General features: G+C 45.5%; 1 protein-coding gene across 2 annotated transcripts in view; it reads left to right on the top strand.

The window, feature by feature from the left end:
* The window catches only part of GLRA1 (glycine receptor alpha 1), a 37,932-nt gene extending 29,991 nt beyond the window's left edge, over window positions 1-7,941 (top strand). The window contains exons 5-9 of one of the 2 annotated variants that reach the window (XM_015875916.2): window positions 1,205-1,287; window positions 2,245-2,382; window positions 2,925-3,139; window positions 3,737-3,883; window positions 7,155-7,941. In XM_015875916.2, the coding sequence (XP_015731402.1) occupies window positions 1,205-1,287; window positions 2,245-2,382; window positions 2,925-3,139; window positions 3,737-3,883; window positions 7,155-7,445 (874 nt within the window). In that variant the 3' untranslated portion in view covers window positions 7,446-7,941. Of the gene's footprint in view, window positions 1-1,204; window positions 1,288-2,244; window positions 2,383-2,924; window positions 3,140-3,736; window positions 3,884-7,130 lie in introns of both variants that reach the window. The other variant, XM_015875915.2, reaches the window with a different exon arrangement.
* Window positions 7,942-18,315: the final 10,374 nt, after the last annotated feature.

The raw sequence follows: 18,315 nt of genomic DNA, 5'->3' as shown, positions 1-18,315 counted from the left end.
ATGACATTGCTGCAGCCACAGTCACTCATTTCATGTCTGGTAGATATTTAATATTAATTCTTCCCAAAGAGCTCATTCAAAGACATAATTTAAGGCTTATGTCTCATTGATCAGAGGTAGAGTCCTCTGCCAAAGATACAATGTGGGCAGAGGCTAATGGAGGCTCTTTTCTACTCAGATATTGGTTTAAATACAGAAAATCCAGTTGTTTTCATGAAAAGAAGTTGTGAACAAGTCAGTTCCCTCTTCTGCCACAACATCTTTTGTCACAACATGTCTCTAAACTCAAGCTGAGAATTTCTTCCAACATGAAGGTTTGGGTTAAAATATCTTTCCTTCCTGCTAAGTCTCTCATACATCTGATAGCAAAATTCAATTCCTATCCTCCAGAAAATTCTGCTATTTCTACATCGAGACAAAAAGCTGAAAAATCTAAATGCTTTTGGGAATGACATTTCCAGTATTACCAAACCAAATAACACGAGTCCAGCTATCTGAATGAAATCATTTAATATCAGCTTGTTGAATTAAGCAAACATTTTTAAGATAGATAGCAGAACAGGACAGCATCGCAGCTTACCATGGGAAATGCAGCCAGCACCCAGTGGGAAGATGAAGCTGGAGGTCTCAAGAGGCACAGTGGGGATTTCAGAAAGGTACGGTCACACTGACTTTCCAAAGGGAATTTTCCTTGCAGAAAATTACACCCAAAGCTCTCATTCCTCCCACAGAAATCTGTGATCTTGATCAAAGTTCTTTGTTTATTCTAATGCAGAAAAGTTCTGTTCAGAGATTTCCAGACAGTGTCAGTCTCTAGAAATGTATGTTGCATCCAGAGGAGAGGTCTGGGTTCACTGCTAATCCAGGCTGCTGTGAGCCAGAGGCAAGAAATGAAGGCAGAGGCAGCAAAACTTTGATGTGGGAGCACTCTTTTCTGCACAGACCAAGACAGCGAAACAGCACCTGCCATTTCACCAGTCCCTGCCAGGAATTAGTTCACAGACCCAAATTCTTGGCATTTCTGATGCTTTCTAACAGCACATGTGAAAGCACAGGCAGGGATGGAACGAATAATCAGCCATTCCCCTCCACCACACCAGACAAGTTACCAGCCTATATGAAACATTTGGTGTCTGAGAGGGTTCATTCCTTCACCAGTACCACAGACTGCACTTCATTGCCCCTTGCTGTCTTCTCTCCTCAGGATCACACTGACTCTGGCCTGCCCCATGGACCTGAAGAACTTCCCCATGGATGTACAGACATGCATCATGCAATTAGAAAGCTGTGAGTTCTGTGCACCTCTCCATTTTCAGGAAGAAACAATGTGCATCTCCTCTCCCCCTTCCACACCTCTCCATCCCCATCTACAACTCCTTTCCTGTTCAGTCATCACTGGACTCTTCCTGTATGGAAGAGAAAGGGGGGTGAGCAGTTGGGACAAGCTTGCTCACTGTGCATGCCTGGGGCTGCTCTCTTTCAGCTTTGTTTGCTTCTCTGTCAGCATCCTCTTCACAAATCACCTGCTTCTACAGTTTCAGCCAATGCCAGCAATAAGGTTTACCATTAGAAACAGGAAACTCTTACAACAGATGAGAGCACAGCCAATTTAGATGCCACCGATACAAGAGCCAACCTCTAAACTGCCTCAAGCCAGTGAGTGATTAGAGACTCTTACTCTTGGGTTAGCTGCATTTCATCCCATCCCAATAGGGGTTTGTGAAGGATTTTCAATCCATTCAGCATGTAACTTTTCCTAGACGAGCTAAACCTCATAAGGTCCCAAAAGAGATGCCTGGCTTGCTTGTATTTACATTGGCCTTTCAGTTTGGAGGAGAAAGGTGAAAGCACTCTCTGCTGCAGATGGGATGTTTTTCTCTCAGGATGAACATTTGCCCCTTGTACATGACGTTTATCCCAGAGGAGGGAAAGATATGAATAACTTCTTTCAGAGGAAGAGGTCAGGTTTGAGAAAATAACAGCTCAACAAGCCCTTTTTCAAGTGAAAAATATGACTTACTGCAGACAATATATTGAACATCCCCGCAGCTCCAGAGCAGGTCATTACCCTGGCTTTTACCATATACACAAGCAGTTCTGTTTCAGCCTAAATCCCACACTTCACAGCACTGCCAAAACACCAGGTTAAGACTCTGCCTCCAGGCTCCCTCCTACAAGTGTGTCCATTTCCAGATGAGTGTTTAGTATGCATTTCACATGATATCTGTTCTCTCCTCTCAATAGTTGGCTACACAATGAATGATCTAATATTTGAGTGGCAAGAAAAAGGAGCTGTACAAGTTGCTGATGGGCTGACATTGCCTCAGTTTATCCTAAAAGAAGAAAAAGACTTGAGATACTGCACAAAGCACTACAACACAGGTCAGTGCTGTTTAACCTTAACTCATGGATTAAACAGGGATGAACTCAGGACTGTGCATTTACATATGTGCTATGTCTGATAAAAATCTGGCGACGCAAGGTTTGTTAGAGGTTATATAGAATAAAATATGAAAGTACGATATAGAAACATGGAAATAAAACATAGAAACGTAGATGTGTTGCCACTAAAAATATATAGAAGGAGCCAATAAAAAGCAAACCTGTGAAATGCTCTTGTCCCCAGTAACATCTGTATCTGTTTAAGGGTTCTTGATCTGGACCTTTTCTCCCATCATCTTCCTTTGCCTTTAAAGTGAGGGAACAGGTGAAATTTACATGAAAAATGATATACTGCCAAAATCTTTCTTTGCTACATTGATGTTGTACGTAAGTAGTTTAGAACAGGTCAAAAGCTGTTTAATTTCCTCCTCTAAAGAGATTCTGGTTCCAGGCGGTGTGAGGCAGGACCCAGACATGAGTTGAGAACAAGAAGCTCACAGTGCCTTACCAATAACCTTCCATGCATCTCCTGTCCTTATCAGGCAAATTCACCTGTATAGAGGCTCGTTTCCACCTGGAGCGGCAGATGGGTTATTACTTGATCCAGATGTACATCCCCAGCCTGCTCATCGTCATCCTCTCCTGGGTCTCCTTCTGGATCAACATGGATGCAGCACCAGCACGGGTTGGCCTGGGGATCACCACCGTGCTCACTATGACCACTCAGAGCTCTGGTTCCCGAGCATCACTGCCCAAGGTAAGTGGCAAAAATGATTACTTTCTAGGGCAGCACATGTGTAAGGAACAACACCAGAAGTGTTCTGCTGCCATTGCACTATTCCAATTTAAGGGCAAGTAGAACAAATTCCAGCCCTACAAAACTTTTAACTTAGTTTCCATGGTAAGGAGTAGAGCTTCCCTAAAGAAAACAGTCATCCCGAGATCCATTTCATGTCTCAGTAGCCAGGAGCTCTGCACCTTACAGCACTTGCAACAAGCAGACATGGATATGCATTCTGGAGTCTGGCTTTAATTCATTTGATCATGGAACTTGCACAACAGCACTGAATTTAACTCTTATAAAGATAGTTTGGGTTACTATTTCCCCTGCATGTAAACCATCACAGTGAAGACATGACTAAAATGTAAACTGTGGAATTATTGAAATTCCAATCACCTGTTAATACATTCATATTAAATGACATAGATTTTAGTACCCAAGAGCAGTTATCAAACATACCATGGCTTGGCCAAATCCTTCTGAAGACTTCAGGAGCAACTGGAAAGAATGGCAAGTTAAAAGACTTTTGGATGTACTAGCTATCACACCCCTGTCTCTCCTTCTGACTAATAGGTGTCTTATGTGAAGGCTATTGACATCTGGATGGCCGTGTGCTTGCTGTTTGTGTTCTCTGCACTTCTAGAGTATGCTGCTGTTAATTTCGTGTCCCGGCAGCACAAAGAGCTTCTCAGGTTCAGAAGGAAGAGAAGGCATCATAAGGTAATACATAAGGCATGAAGGACGTGGTTGGAATCTCTCCCAGCAGAGCATCACTTCACGGCCAACTGTCCAGGGAAGTCCCCTGTATATGGTCAGATAGTAAGGAAGGCCATGCATCATGAAGCAGGGCAAGCTCAGTAAACTTTATCTCTTCTAACAGCTTGCTGACCCCAGGGGTCTAGCAAGATGGTTTTTGTTACCTAGTCAAGCAGTCTAAGCCAAAATTGTTGTTTTCATTAGAAAACAGATACATTCTGTTCTGAGTCCTCTTCATAAGACACAGCGAAAGCTGGGGAGGGAGGCAGGTGGGGAGGTGTAAGGGATGACACAGCACCCCCACCAATAATTCAGTCTCAATTAGCCTGGAGGTAAGTGACACCACTTTTGTCTCTATTATCTGCAACTGCAAAAGCATCTGCTGCTCAGACTGACTGCAAATTCCTCTTGGAAGAAACACGCATTCTTCACAGCCTTAGCCTTGCTCCATGCTCATTTGCTATAACTGATGCCAACCCAAGCATGCACGTGTCACAGAGACATGCACTTCCTGCAGCCTGGACCCTACAAGCTTTTGGGCTGAGGTTGCGCAGCAAAAATCTCATTCCAAAGGATGAACTAGAAAGAAACATAAAGGTGACCAAGATCAATTAAAAACTGCCTTTAAAGAACTGGTAGAATCAGATTGCAGTATCAATTTTTATCACCAGCCTTAGTCTATCCAGGACCAGAGGTAAAGAGTGTTGCACAAACACAAGGGAAATGAAGTAAAAGATAGGACCATTAGCAGCTATTAATTTCTACAGCCCATAAGCAAGATCCTGCCATCTCCAATCAGCTGCTTTGGGTCAGAAGATGTAGGCCATTTAATAGAACCAAAGCTAAAACCACTCATCTTGCCTGTTTCACAGTACTTTTGTATCTTCATCCAGATTCAAGCATCCTCTCTCTCTGAAGCCATGCTATTTCAAGCAGATCACTCCAGACTACCGTTAATAAAACAATCAGGAGGAAAGGATACGTTAGAGGAGTTTAAAAGATATTTCTCAGAGTTGTTCCACTGAACACAAGGCTGCTATTGCAATCCCTGCCTAATCTCAGTGCACTTTTAATTGGAACAAAGCATGAAAAAAAAAAACACTTGAAAAAGCAAAATGAACAAGGTTTGCAGGCTCATCAAAAAACTGGGAGCTGACTGCAGATATGGAAATGGATTAGTACAGCTGCCAGAGAGCCTAATTGCTCCGTCTCTGAGTCCTGATGTGTCTGGGTAGTTCTGCCTGGGTCAGGCATGGCATGCCAGACTGAAAACAAATGAGATGCCGTACTGTTCGTGCTGGCTGAGAAAGAATTGCATTTGTTAGATCTGCCCCAAATGGAACCTACTGGTCTCTCTTCACAGCAAAACAGCCCAGACCACGTGTCACGGTCTGGCATTAACACAAGTGAATCCAGGCACATTTCTTCCTTACTTTCCTCAGAATTAGACTCAAGGTACCGGATCATAAGAATTTTTCTTCCTTTTTACAACAATAAAAATCAAATGACTAAATAGCTGTTGTCAGGGTTCAACCGGCTCTTTCCACCTCTTATCTCCTTCTCTTGGGAGGGAGAGGATGAACTAGACTAGAAACTCTAACTAGACAGCTCTCTCTGAACCCTGAACTATGTCCATATTTAATGGGTGATAGGTCTTGTGGGAGCCACAGTGACTGGCCAGGGAGATAAAAGTGAGCTATCTTTGTGTCAGCGCATCTGTGTTTGTGCAACCAGGGAACAGCAGCAACAAGTTTCACTTTAAACTGCAAAACAGAGATGTGATGGTTAAGAGGAGGTCTATAAGCTCTCAGCAGCTCTCGTTATTGTATGGTGCTCAGCACCTAGGATCGGTCAGCCCCAAGATCACTCAGCTCCAAGAGCATCTGGATGCTGATTTGTAGTACCTCAGTATTTCCAACCAGGCACTATAATGAGACAAAGACATTTAAGAATTGTCTCAGACACCAGCAACCAGATGGAGCAGAACCAGAGCACAGAAGAACTACCCAAAGACTGCAGAAATAATCTCAGCAAGAACCTTGAAACAAATAGCCCTGCTGATAGGTCATACAGCCCAACAACCTGCCACTTTGCCAAAGAGAGAGAGAGAAAGAAAGAATTAAAAGGCTTGATTTTGTTTAGTTTTGCTTAGATAACACCAGTGCTCTCCTCCCTCTGCTTGCCCACCTCAGAGCCAGCGCAGTGCCTCCATCCCATGCAGCTACCCGCTTGGTGCAGGGGCCATCCAGAAAAGACTCTCTGCAAAGAAAAAGGACAGGGCAGAAAGGCTTGTAGAGATGGTAGATCAAAAGGAAGCGGCCAGGAGGTCAGCACTAGGACACCAGTCTGGGATGGGGGACACAGCACACATCAGCCAAAGTGAAAGTTAATTAGTGCCATTGGTCTAATAATTAGCCCTAGTGACCTACAGACAGGACCCTGGCATTTCTGACCCTGGTTGTGTTAACTTAACCAAACTTGATTTTCCTTATGATTACATCTCTGTATGTAATAAAATAGGGCTCCGAGAAGCCTGCAAGGCATCCACCAAAAAGCACTAGATTAGCAAACAAAGGATTTTCTCTGCTCAATAATTGGAATTAACACAGCGAGCCATGTCTTACCATTAGCACATGGAAAGGGCATGTCAGTTCCTTGCCTGTGGCAGAGGGCCTGTCCAGAGGGGTTGATGGTAAGGGATGTCCTGCAGGCAGGTGGGCTGAGGGCTGGATGTGTACTGCCTGCAGAGGTCTTTTCCTGGTCAGGTCTTGGCACCTGTGTATCCATGTAACTATGCAGGAAACCTCACTTCAGCTGCACGAGTTACATGGAGCCCACTCCTTCTGGGCAGGCTGGTACCCCATGGGCAATGCAAAGAAGGTGCTGATGGCAGTGGGGGGGAGGGAGGGAGGGACAGAAGCAAACCAGGGGATGCAACTGGAAAAATAAATGCATTATTTTAAACCATTCAAGTATGTCAAAGATACCGATGGGGTGGAAGCAAGTCCTGCTTCTACTGGGTGCCTGGATCCCCTGATTTGCATCTGTGCATCATGCAGCTGGCACCCCTCTATAAGGCTGATCTCCTCAAGAGTTGTACGACAGTGCTGAGGCTGGGATGTGACAGGGGTACTTGGCCCTTAGAGAGCAGGGAGCAGTCAGTGGAGAGCCTTATAGCGAGGGTGCACTGTCTATATCTCATTTTAAGTAGAGTCCCATGCTGAATCTGTTCCAGGAGGATGAAGCCGGTGAAGGCAGGTTCAACTTCACCGCCTACGGGATGGGGCCAGCTTGCCTACAAGCCAAGGATGGCATCTCCGTCAAGGGTGCCAACAACAACAACACAGCCAACCCTGTCCCCCCACCGTCCCGCTCCCCCGAGGAGATGCGAAAGCTCTTCATCCAGCGAGCCAAGAAGATCGACAAGATCTCACGCATCGGCTTCCCCATGGCCTTCCTCATCTTCAACATTTTCTACTGGATCATCTACAAGATCGTCCGCAGAGAGGATGTGCACAACCAGTGAGGGAAGGAGCGCAGCTGAGAGGGAGAGAGCAATCCTTTATATATGTGCAATAGCAATGCAGCAATGCATGAATTTAAGAATGTGGCAATATCTACTAAAAAACAAACAAGAAAAAGCAGGGGGGAGGGGGGCTGGGAGGGACTTTTAATCATGTGAACCAAGGATAAGAGGCACAGGGAGAAGAAAACAAGCTCTTGAGTCAGGGAGAGCAAGGGTAGGGTTTAGTTTTACAGCATAGGAAGGTTTGGATTGCTCCAGCTGCAATCCAAGCACTGTAATATATTACTATATATTCATGCTTAATTATAATGCAAAAGAAAACAATCAAAAAAGAAAAGAAAAAAAAAAGATGAAAAAAATCCTTTTTTTAAAGCCTATTAACAGCTTAGATTCTCAAGTCACTGGAATGATCCATAACTCCATGTGCAGAAACGTCCACAATCACGCTTTATCTGACTTTTGCTATAGAAAGGCCATACCAGTAAAGCACGTGGGGAAAAAAAAGCCCTGACAAAAGGGGGGAAAAAGAAAAGGCAGGAAAATCATTCTATGCTTCTCTAGGTTTCACTGTTTGAAAACTGGATAGATGGGGAAAACTTAAGAAAGAGGCTGTGGCTTGTTGTTTATTTTACGTATTTACTCTTTTAGTCGCGGGCTTGCCGATCAAAATGTATGACTTATGGATAGAGGAAAGCAGACACGTTCTCTGTCATCCCCCAGAGAGCATCCAATGGAAAAATCCAAGGACATCAGGGCCTTCATCAGAAGTCACAGGTACCTTCTGTCCTTTTAAACAACCTGGCAAGACTTGAGTCCCAAGGTGTCAGAAATACCATTCGAATCACTAGAAACGATGAAGGGTTATTCAAATTGCACTTTCTGTTTTCCAGTCCCTGTTCTGCCATGTTTGTTTATAATGTGGGGGGATGGAAGCGTTGGGTGAGTTAAAGCATAAGTTCTATTTAAAACGTGGGCACACCGATGCCTTGTCACAACAGGAATGGGCGAACGGCAATATTCTCAGTGAGGGGTGGGTGGGGGGAAGGTGTGTACAGAGAGAGCAGTTGTTATTTTCTGACATTTCATAGCAGTAATATGAATAGTGAAGTTGGGCCAAAGGACCCGAAACTCTATTTTTGTAACTATTTTGGTGCTGTATTTAGCTTTAATGTGGATGGGAGGATAGAGGAGGCTGCTTAGCCTCTCTCTTCCCTGGGGAGGCTGGCAGGGTGAGCTGGGGATGGGGAAGGAGGGGAGGTGGGATGGGACCCATATAGGGGAACAAAGAGGTCTTCCTTTGGCCAAGTGTTGGCACAGGCTGGCATCAGCATTTGGGGTGGGGGTGGGGGACATGCTGGGTGTCTCTGGCGTCTTATTTGTAAGGCCTGACTTGGGTCAGGCATGGATAAGGGTGATTTGGTCTTGTTTGTTTGCACTTTAGTAAGTCAGGTAAAAGAGAATGGGAAGGAAGACAATCAGTCTGCACTGAAGCACTTGGTGTAACGTCTGAATTAGGCACTAAAAGGCAGAGAGATGAGTGGCACCCAGGGATGCTCCTACTCTCCCTTCATCTCATGCTCAGGACTGCTGGCCTGGGCTGCAGGTCTGATGCCCACACTGGGAACACACAGGCTGCAGGTTTGCAAAAGCTGCATCCCCATAGCACCTAGAGCAGCTCATAGCAAAGTGTCTCCAGGCTCTGCCGTACCTAGATCTGCAGCACCCAAGCATGAGATAGGAGGTAGGGAACAGCCACCCACATGTGTGCCAGTGCAGCAACAGGCAGCTATGGAACAAGGCAGCGAGAACAGCTGCCAGCTGTCCCAGCATGGGGTCAGTGCTGAGAGGAGAGAGCAAGGGAGCACCAAAGCTCTCATGGGCTGGACAAATGGACACCCATCTCCAATGCTGCCAATTCAGCACCTTTCACCAGCACTACATACACTTTACTTAAAAAAAAAAAAAAAGAAAAAGAAAAAAAAGGGAAAAAAAAAAAAGAAAAAAAGAAAAAGAAACAAATGGAACAAAAGAAGAAAAAGAAAGATCAAGAAGGGAAAAATAAGAGAAAAAAGCAATTGTCACTGTGTGGACAAGGGCAAATGGCAATATTTCCTAATGTTTTGGCAAAGGCCACCTGTCTTTGTCTCCCTTGGCACTGCTGGGATAGGGAATGGTCATGCGATACCAGTGTGAACCAGGACATCAGCTTCTTTCCTCTATTCAGACAAGAGAAAAGCTGTGGGCTGAGGATTCCTCCTTCCCCTGGCAGGCAGCGCTTTCTCAAGGAGGGAGATCTCAGGCTGTTGAACAGAGCTGCTATCTGATGCTAGGACAACTTTCCAAGCCTTGGCTGCAGCCCAAGCCTGCTGCTGGCTCTGGTTTTGCTTGCTGAATTATTGAACTCTATGTGTGTGTGTGTGATGCTGGCTGTGCCAACCGCAGGTTTAAGCAGCTCATCCTTGTCTGAGACATTGAGCAAAACCAGAGTTCCCCTACTTGCCTGGGGGCAGAGGAACAACCATCATTCTGTTCTGGCTTAGAGGTGGGTCAGGAGTCCAAAGGACAACCCCATACTTGCCCTAGACCCCTACAAATTGGAGACACAGATAAGCTCATGGTCACTTCTTGGCAGTGGGTAAGGCCAAAGGAAGGCAAACAAAGGACTCAAAATCATCATCAGGATACCTGCATTATCTTCAGTTCATATAGAAATACTTTGGCTGATACTGGAGCCCATGGCAGTTTAGGGACAGGAATAAGAATTACATGCTTACCTTCTTGCCTCCGCATCCACTGCAGCTCTGCCAACTACTCAGCACTTGATGCTCACCATAAGCAGTATTACTTTCTCTTCATTAAGCAGCCAGGTTCCATTCGGGCCATCTTCCAGCCTCAAGGCTGCACAGTGGAAGGGAAGAGCTCACAGCCGGACATGGAACACACTGGGGTTTTGGCAAAGGTCCGATGCTGCTGATAACTGTCCCACATTCATTCTGCCAGATCACTTCGCCACATAAACGAAGCTTAGGATTGTCCTGGGAAGACATGGAAAAATCCGTGGGATTTTCAAAGTGAAACACAAGAAAGTACAGATAAAGGAAAACGTTCAATTTCTGTATTGCAGCAGAACTTGCTTTGATAGCCTCTCTCATCTCCTAAGCAGGCCGCTTCACTAGCGCCAGCAATTATATTTATTAGTAGAAGGTATAGGATTTTGATATTGCAGGGCTGCTTCCAGGCACATTGATGCAATTTAACTTGTTAGCTTTCTTTAAACACTGTGCTCAGAGGCAAAAACCTCAAAATAAAATCAGCAGTGATCAGTCTGGCAGTAGGGTCCCAATTCGCTTGGACTCTTTGGAAAAACAAAGCCTTATCCCAGAAAAACATTATTTCCAGATGTTGCTGAAGATGTATCACATCATAGGCAGGGTAAAGTAGGATTGACTTACTACCTTTTGCTTGGGTAGATGGGTTTTTCACCCTTTAATTCTCAGCAAAAGCACCTTCCCAGCTTAGATCCCAGTGCCATGGACAGCCAGGATTAGGGCTGAAGAGGATCCAGAGCAGGGAACATGGGTTGCAGCAGCTGCGAGGCTCAGCCCTGAAGTTGGCCAGCACCAGTTTGCCTTCAAACACATGGGCTCACTCCACGGGTCTCACAGTGCTGCAGCCCTCCTGTCCTGGACATTTATGGAAAGTTCTGTTATTATTGTATTATTATTAATTTCCTCCACTTCTGAAGATCTTTAAGTCAAACCCAGGGACCATGGAGGACTATAGAGGACCGTGTTTGGTGCTGGTTGGAAAAGCTTATAAGCATATATATTTATTTTTAAAGAAAGGAATGTATGACAGAAGAGTATTTTAAATGGCATCATCTTTTTCACAGATTTTCTACAGTCTTATTTTTGTACCTCAGAACCACTCCTTATAAAACCACAGCTCCTCTCCCTGTGCCAAATAGTGACAGCTCCATCCCTTTCAGTGTCCCCAATTGAAGCATCTGAGCCCTGCAGGAAGGCACCTTGCCCTCTCCTGTCTTGTCTGAAGGAAACGTGGATGGTACCTTCTGATGTTCCTGCTTCTCAATGCATTCCCATCATCTCTATAGAGGCAGTACACTATGTAAGCAGAAAATTAGTCACTTGATCGCTCTTTAGAGCACTGAGATGAGCACCAAAGCAGAAGCTAATAGTCATTAATTAAACACCTCCAAAGTTACTTCAGTTCCTCTACATCTCCACAGCCCCTCTCTCCTTCGCCTGAACAACTCTTTCTTAATGGCAGTTTCACATCTCAGTGAGTCTCTCACCTGATTCAGAAGCATCATTTTCTTCCATGTTCACCTCTTCTTCCTTCCCCTGAACTCACATTTCTGGGGGGGGATATGCTCCTTTCTGACTGTGCCCTGCATGAAACCAAAGTGGTGTAAGAGAGAGAAGGCAGAGCTGCAGCTGTTTGCCTTACGCAGCTCCATGTTTTTCAGTGAGGCAGCTATTCATTGGAAATCACGTTCTCATCTTCCCAGTTTCCTGCCAGCATAAGGAAGAAGAAACTGCTTGCTGTGAATTAGGCAGCACATGAGGATGTTTTGCACAGGGCATCAGCTGGCAGCAATGCCAAGCAGTGCCTTGAGCTGATGGGGAGATGCTGGTGCTCACACCAAGTCACCCCCCCAGAAGCACTGGGTTGGGCAGCTGTAGGGGATGGATGATGCCAACACAGAGAGCACTGAAGGACATTGGCTGGACTGGTGATACTGGAGTTTGTTCAGCAGAGAGATGAGAAATCCTGACTGGGATCTCCCTCATTTGCATGCCACATCAGCATCCTCTGTCATTTAAGGCAGAAAGTCACAACATGTGCCATCAAAGCTGTCAACAGGAATTAGACTATACGGAGCAAATGGTGACCACTGAGAATCAAACTGCGGTCACAGCCTTCATGCACTTCAGTGTCAGGCTTCCAAACTGAAACTATAACAGTGTCTTGGCATTGTGGTACGGCACCTCCTGGGTCTATTGGAGACTGAGCCCTGAAGCCCACTCTGGTACACAGCCAGCTCCTGGCAGCAATGGAGATAGAGAAGCCAGGGCTTGACCCAGCACACACTGGAAAGAGCCTCAGCACAATGAGATGCTGCCATTCTGGATTAAGTCTGGGATGGTCTCACAGCAGTATAGGGATCCCACCAGCCCCCAAAGCAGTGCTGCTGGGACCTGAAGGCTGTTCTTAGCGCTGGCTCTGCTGTACCAGTGGCAAGAAACAAAGCACAAGGAAGAGGCACCTCAGCTACTTGCTAGTAGGGAAAATACCCAGCAAGGGAGAAGGATACAAAAATCCCACCACCAGTTCCCAGCCTGAGGTTGAAGGACATTGGCATTGCCACTCTAAAACCAGTTATCTTTTAACTGGGCATGGAATGATACCACCAAGAGAAGAAAAACAAAGCAAAAGTCTGGCTTGAAAGTAGATTCTACTTACAGGTTTGCCACTCAAAATGTAGAAGCAGCTCATGTCAAATAAGGTCACCCGCAGAAAGAACTTGGCTACACCCACCTGGGGCACAAGGCACTGTCATTAACTACATGCCCTGGCTTCATGCTGCAAGCCATGCCTTTATTGCTACAGGTGAGTGAAGCTTGGCACAGGCAAGGACAGGTAGAGCCAGCCTGGAGCTGCCAGGGCTGAAGGGCACAGAAGTCAGCACCTCATGCTGCTGGAGCTTTGGGGAGCTGGGTCACAGATAGTTAGTATTGTAACATGATGGAAAGGCCTTTCCTGGGGAAGGACAGGTCTGGCTTTTTTATGCACCCCAATACTGAGGCACTGTCAGCTCTAGTGGTTTCACTATGGCCTCACCACAAAGCAATGCTTTGTGCTACAGACCAGCTGAGCAAGCTGGCCAGGGTTAACACACCACAGCATTTGGGCACTAAATTATAGCTGCAGGTACAGAGCAGGTAGGAGCCTGACTCATCCTTGCAGTGAGGATGCCCTCACACTAAAGGTGGAGATCTGACAGCAGCGTTGCTCAAGTCAGCATTGCTGTGCTATGGTCCTGCTGGTTCTGACTTCCAGTACTAGCAGCACCACGGCTTGGGCTTTGGGGGTCATTGCTTGATATGTAATCCATAAATAATCCTTGTTAAAGTAAAACTATGCAATGCTAAACAGATTAGGTCAAGGAGGTAACTTAGCCACGTCTCCTGGATATGCACTTAGACATTTTTAAGACTACCCTCATCACAGTTACCTGTAAAATGGGATAGAACCAACACAAGCCCCTGCAGAGCAGAACCAGCTCTGGGGTTTGTGATGTGCCATAGCTGAACATGAGTGTCACAACCACAGCTGTTCATGAAAGGCTGCAGTGAGAATTGAGCAGAGGACCCTGAGCTCATCTCACTGCCAAAGAGAGGAGCAAGGGCAGGGGTCTGGGGAATGTGAGAACGAGCAGAATGCCCAGGCAATAGACTGGAGCTTCTAGTATTTACTCCTCACTAAATGCAGCCCGTGTGGTCCCTCTGAGGGCTGGGGTTAGGGTGAGAATTCACAAGACTTAAGTGTCTCGTGGGCAAAAGGTACATTACAGGCAGTGTCAGCTCTGAAACCAAACCTTGACAAACCAGCAGTTAGTGAAAGGAAGCTGAGAAGGGACAACAGCAGTAAGTGAAATAATGTGCTGAAAAACATCTCCTTAAACAACTGCATCCTAAGGTGAGGGACATCCCTCACAAGCAGGAGTGAAATGAACGCTCCTAGCAAGACCCAAACACTTCTGTCCAAAACACATGTGTTCTTCTAATGCCAAGGTTAGATCAGAGGTGAGCAGGGAAAAGTAGCTCAGAACAGCGTAGACCAAGCTGACAAACCCCTACGTTAGCCAACTCAAAGCAGAAGAGTGCAAGACAGCACCCACACCCAAGGGCAATGGCCCCTGTGCAGTCCTCCAGCACTGAGCTGCATTACCAAGCAGGGCAAGTGAAAGACACCTATTTCAAATCCTTGCTCAATACATCCCTCCTCAGATCAGCAGGTTAACGCAGGGATCTGTCAACTTTGGAATTCTTTGGAAGGGCCCATTTATTTATTTATTTTAAATAAAAAAAAGAAGCATAAACAATGTTCTGTAAGAATCTGAATGGTGGGTATGAAATCCACCTTCTCCCTGAGGGGGAAGAGTGATCCATTGGGCTTGAACTCTGCCTATGAGCCCATCAGCAGCACCGTGCAGTCAGCGCTCAGTGACAGGCAGCAGACAGACACCTGATGAGCCACACAAGCTGACAGACACTGATGCACAAAGGCTGGGTGATGTAACTCAGCACACACACAGACGTGGAGTGAGCGATCCTGAAATGCACTGCTTGGAGCATCTCATCCCTACTGAGAAATGGAATTCAGAAGATCAAAGCTTGTGTTTTCCTGAGCCTGGATTGGGTATATTGACAGCAATGATCACAGCTAGAGCTCACCTCCTCTTTCATGGGCTTGCTGAGCTGCAGGAAAGGGATGACTTTCTCAATAGAAAGTAGAAGGCCGCTGTGCTAAAAGCCATTCACACGTGCGTTTGAGTGACAGTAAAACTTCAGTGAATTGAGACGTTCACTGAACCATCTGGAGCTGAAGCAGACACTGAGGACTTCACCCAAAAATGGCCTGACATGCAAAAGGTCACAGCACATCTCATCACAGTTTACCATCCCTGCAGCATCGGTGAGCACCATTCTGGAAGCAGCCTTTGAAAGATGCACAAAGCTGGTCCAAGCAGCTGCTTGCAATCACCCACCTGAGATAACAGCAGCCACGACTGATGGTCGGCAGTGACGCCGTATGGACTGTGTTGTCTCCTCACATTGACCACGATGTACAGCATATCATGCTTATTATATTAAAACTGAGATGAAGAGTTAATGAAAAATTTATGCATAAGAGATATAAAAAAAAAAGGAGGGGAGGACCCGGGGATTTCTCCTTTCCAACCTACAAACGCACACCCATTGACATTGTTTTGTAAATGAATTTATCTTTAGCAGAAAAAAAGAAATAAAACTTAAGATATTTCTGTTCAAGACAAGCATTGCACATCTGGTTTTACTTTTGGAGGGGGGAAAAAAAAACAAACACAAACACACGACAGGAATACTTTCTAATTGATAACATACAAAATAAATAGAAGTGGGAACAGTTCAGCACAGAGCGTGTTTTCATTGTGCCCTTCATGAACGCAGCTCAGTTTCTCAGTGTTTGCCTCAGCAGCACAGAACCTCCCATCTCTGAAGGATGCCTCCCCCAAACTTAAGAACAAAGGAAGCCAATGAAGCAGATGCATTTTGTCCTATTTTCTCTATCTCTCCCATCTGTAAGCCATTTGCATGAAGAAAACCTTTGTTTCAAAAGCTTGCTCGACTTACTAAAGCTCATTTGTTCCGAAACACAACAGAGCCTTGATACTGTTTATACCAGGGACAGCTCAGGGCTCTGACAGATGAGCTGGGCTGGATTTGGTAAGAGGTTGCCAGCAGCCCCAGCCCTGGGCCAGAAGTCACCGTCCATTCTCTGCTGGAGCTCAGCATGAAAACTTGAGGTTGGTCAATACAGGTGGAGAGCAGAGCTGTGAAACACACCTTGCTGCCAAGGGGCAATGCAGACACCCATAGGTTACACCTCCCTTTATATTCCCACCCACCAGAGCCCACTGATCAATGCCTTTTGAAAACACTAAACCCAGATTTAACTCCATTTGTGACCTGTTTAAGCTCAGGATTCAGGTGTTTCTGCCCATCATAGAGAAAGGATGGGCAGCAAGGCTGGAATCTCCAATCACACCGAAGCCTCCGAAGCAGCGGCATTAAAACCACCCCGTGTTCATTCACTCTTAAGCACAGGGAAAAATAGGAGCTGCTGCTGCTAAGAGAAACAAGTTCAACTCCCACTAAATAAATATAAAACAGAGGGAGAAATGGCTCACATTCACTTATTTCAGGCTGCTTCCTTACAAGGTGAATGCTAAAACTCCATCAGCTTCTCACAAGGGATCACCAGAACAGTATTCAGTCAGAATTAATCACTCTAGAGCTGAGGTGATAAGGAAAAGCAGGCAGGTCTGATTTGTTCTCCAAGCACCTCAGCACGATCACTGCCAACAGCTTCCAAAGGATGGAGAAGTTTTCGCATTACTTTACCCTTGAGAGGGTGGGGAAAATAAAGAAAAATCTTAAAGACAAAGTTCTTCTGAAGAGAGTAAGAGCTTAACACAAAGCACTTACATGTCTTTTCCCTACCCACCTTAAAAGCAAACCTTCCTTTTCTCTATGAATGCAGTCCATCTACACACACAAGGCTGGTAGGCACTGCACTCCATTTAAGGACATTCTGCCTCACTAGTTAGAGTGCAAAGCAGCTGCTTCCTTACAAGCAGAGCTGTAAAACCATGCTGCAATGAACCCCAACCTCACAGCTCGCATGGCCATGCAGATACAGCAGCAGATATTTTCTCTGGCTTGTAAGAAGCTTTAGAATAGAAAGCACTTCAGCAGTGTCAAGGTGCAACAACAGGAACCTCACTTTCCACGTATACAGTTATGAACCATATATTCACACTGACTCCAACTTAAGAAAAAAGCTTTTTTCACTGGAATTCTCCCCATAGACACCTAAAGCCAGAGCTCCCAGGATACAGCCCACACTGCTGCAAAGATGTGCTGAAACAGCATCTGCCTGTGCTAACATAACATGCAGTGAAGGTAAGGCAGAAGACCAGCATTACCATCAAACCCTTTACTGTGAACCATCTCCCCCACCTGTTACCTTCGAGTTCCACCCCACACAGCAATTCCTAGAGGGCCAAAGGAACACTCTGGGCAGCGAAGGGTTGTGCACAAGTATTGCAAAGACAAACCTACCACATCTCTAGTCTGTTTAAAATACACAGCTCTGCTCTTTCCAACAGCAGTGACAGCTGCCCCAACAGCAAGATCTGGTGATGTTATTATAGTCTCTGAACACATCAGTGCAGCAGCAGATCCCACCTGGCATTGCAACTGGCATTCTGTGATGGTACATAGGACACCACTCTGCCCTTCAAGTCTGAGAACACATCAACACATCAGAAGTTCACAGCCTGTTAACTTTAAGAAATGGGGTTTGAAAGCATTCAGATGGTTTTCTGTCTCCCAAGATAAGCTATTAATACCTCACCACTCACACACCCTTTAAACCACCTCCCACACAACATGCAAACAAGATTATCAGGATCTTAAGAGAGTTGTTCTTCCACATTACCAGCCAAGGGAAGAATGGCACTGCATGGAAATGAAATAATCACGGAGATAATTTGCGCATGCTTTAGCAGGAAGTAATTAGGGAAACTGCCAGTGTGTCATTCGCTCTTCGCCTCAGGCAGCACGTAAAGAAAGAACTAAAAATACACTTTGATTGAGAAGATTGTCAGATGCGGAATCAGAAGCTGCTGGGACCAACTCATAATCTTCACCATTCAGATTAAACCAGAGGTTCCAACAGGGAAATGTGGGGGTTCTGCTCAATTGAAATCTCCTTGTGGCATTTTCTATCCAAAAAGAGCTTCTGGAATTTAAACATCAGACGTTACCTTTGCTGTAGGTATCCCAGCCTAAGTGCAGTCAGAGACAACCAATCACACCTTCACCATTAAAACACACAATGAATTGAAGACTTCAGAAAACAGATAGCGTTTCCAACAGCACAGTCAGTGCACAAACCAGAAGAGCATGAGGCTACTGAGCTTTAAACAAAAAAAGCCAATATGAAGTCTCATAGGTCTTTCCAGCATAGTTGGTTATTTGGTAAGCACAAAAACACAACCATAAAGACATCCTGAAGT

Source organism: Coturnix japonica, chromosome 13, assembly GCF_001577835.2.
Source record: "Coturnix japonica isolate 7356 chromosome 13, Coturnix japonica 2.1, whole genome shotgun sequence".
Lineage (NCBI taxonomy): Eukaryota > Metazoa > Chordata > Aves > Galliformes > Phasianidae > Coturnix > Coturnix japonica.
Note: the sequence above shows the minus strand (reverse complement) of the source record. Positions and strands in the feature narration are given on the sequence as shown.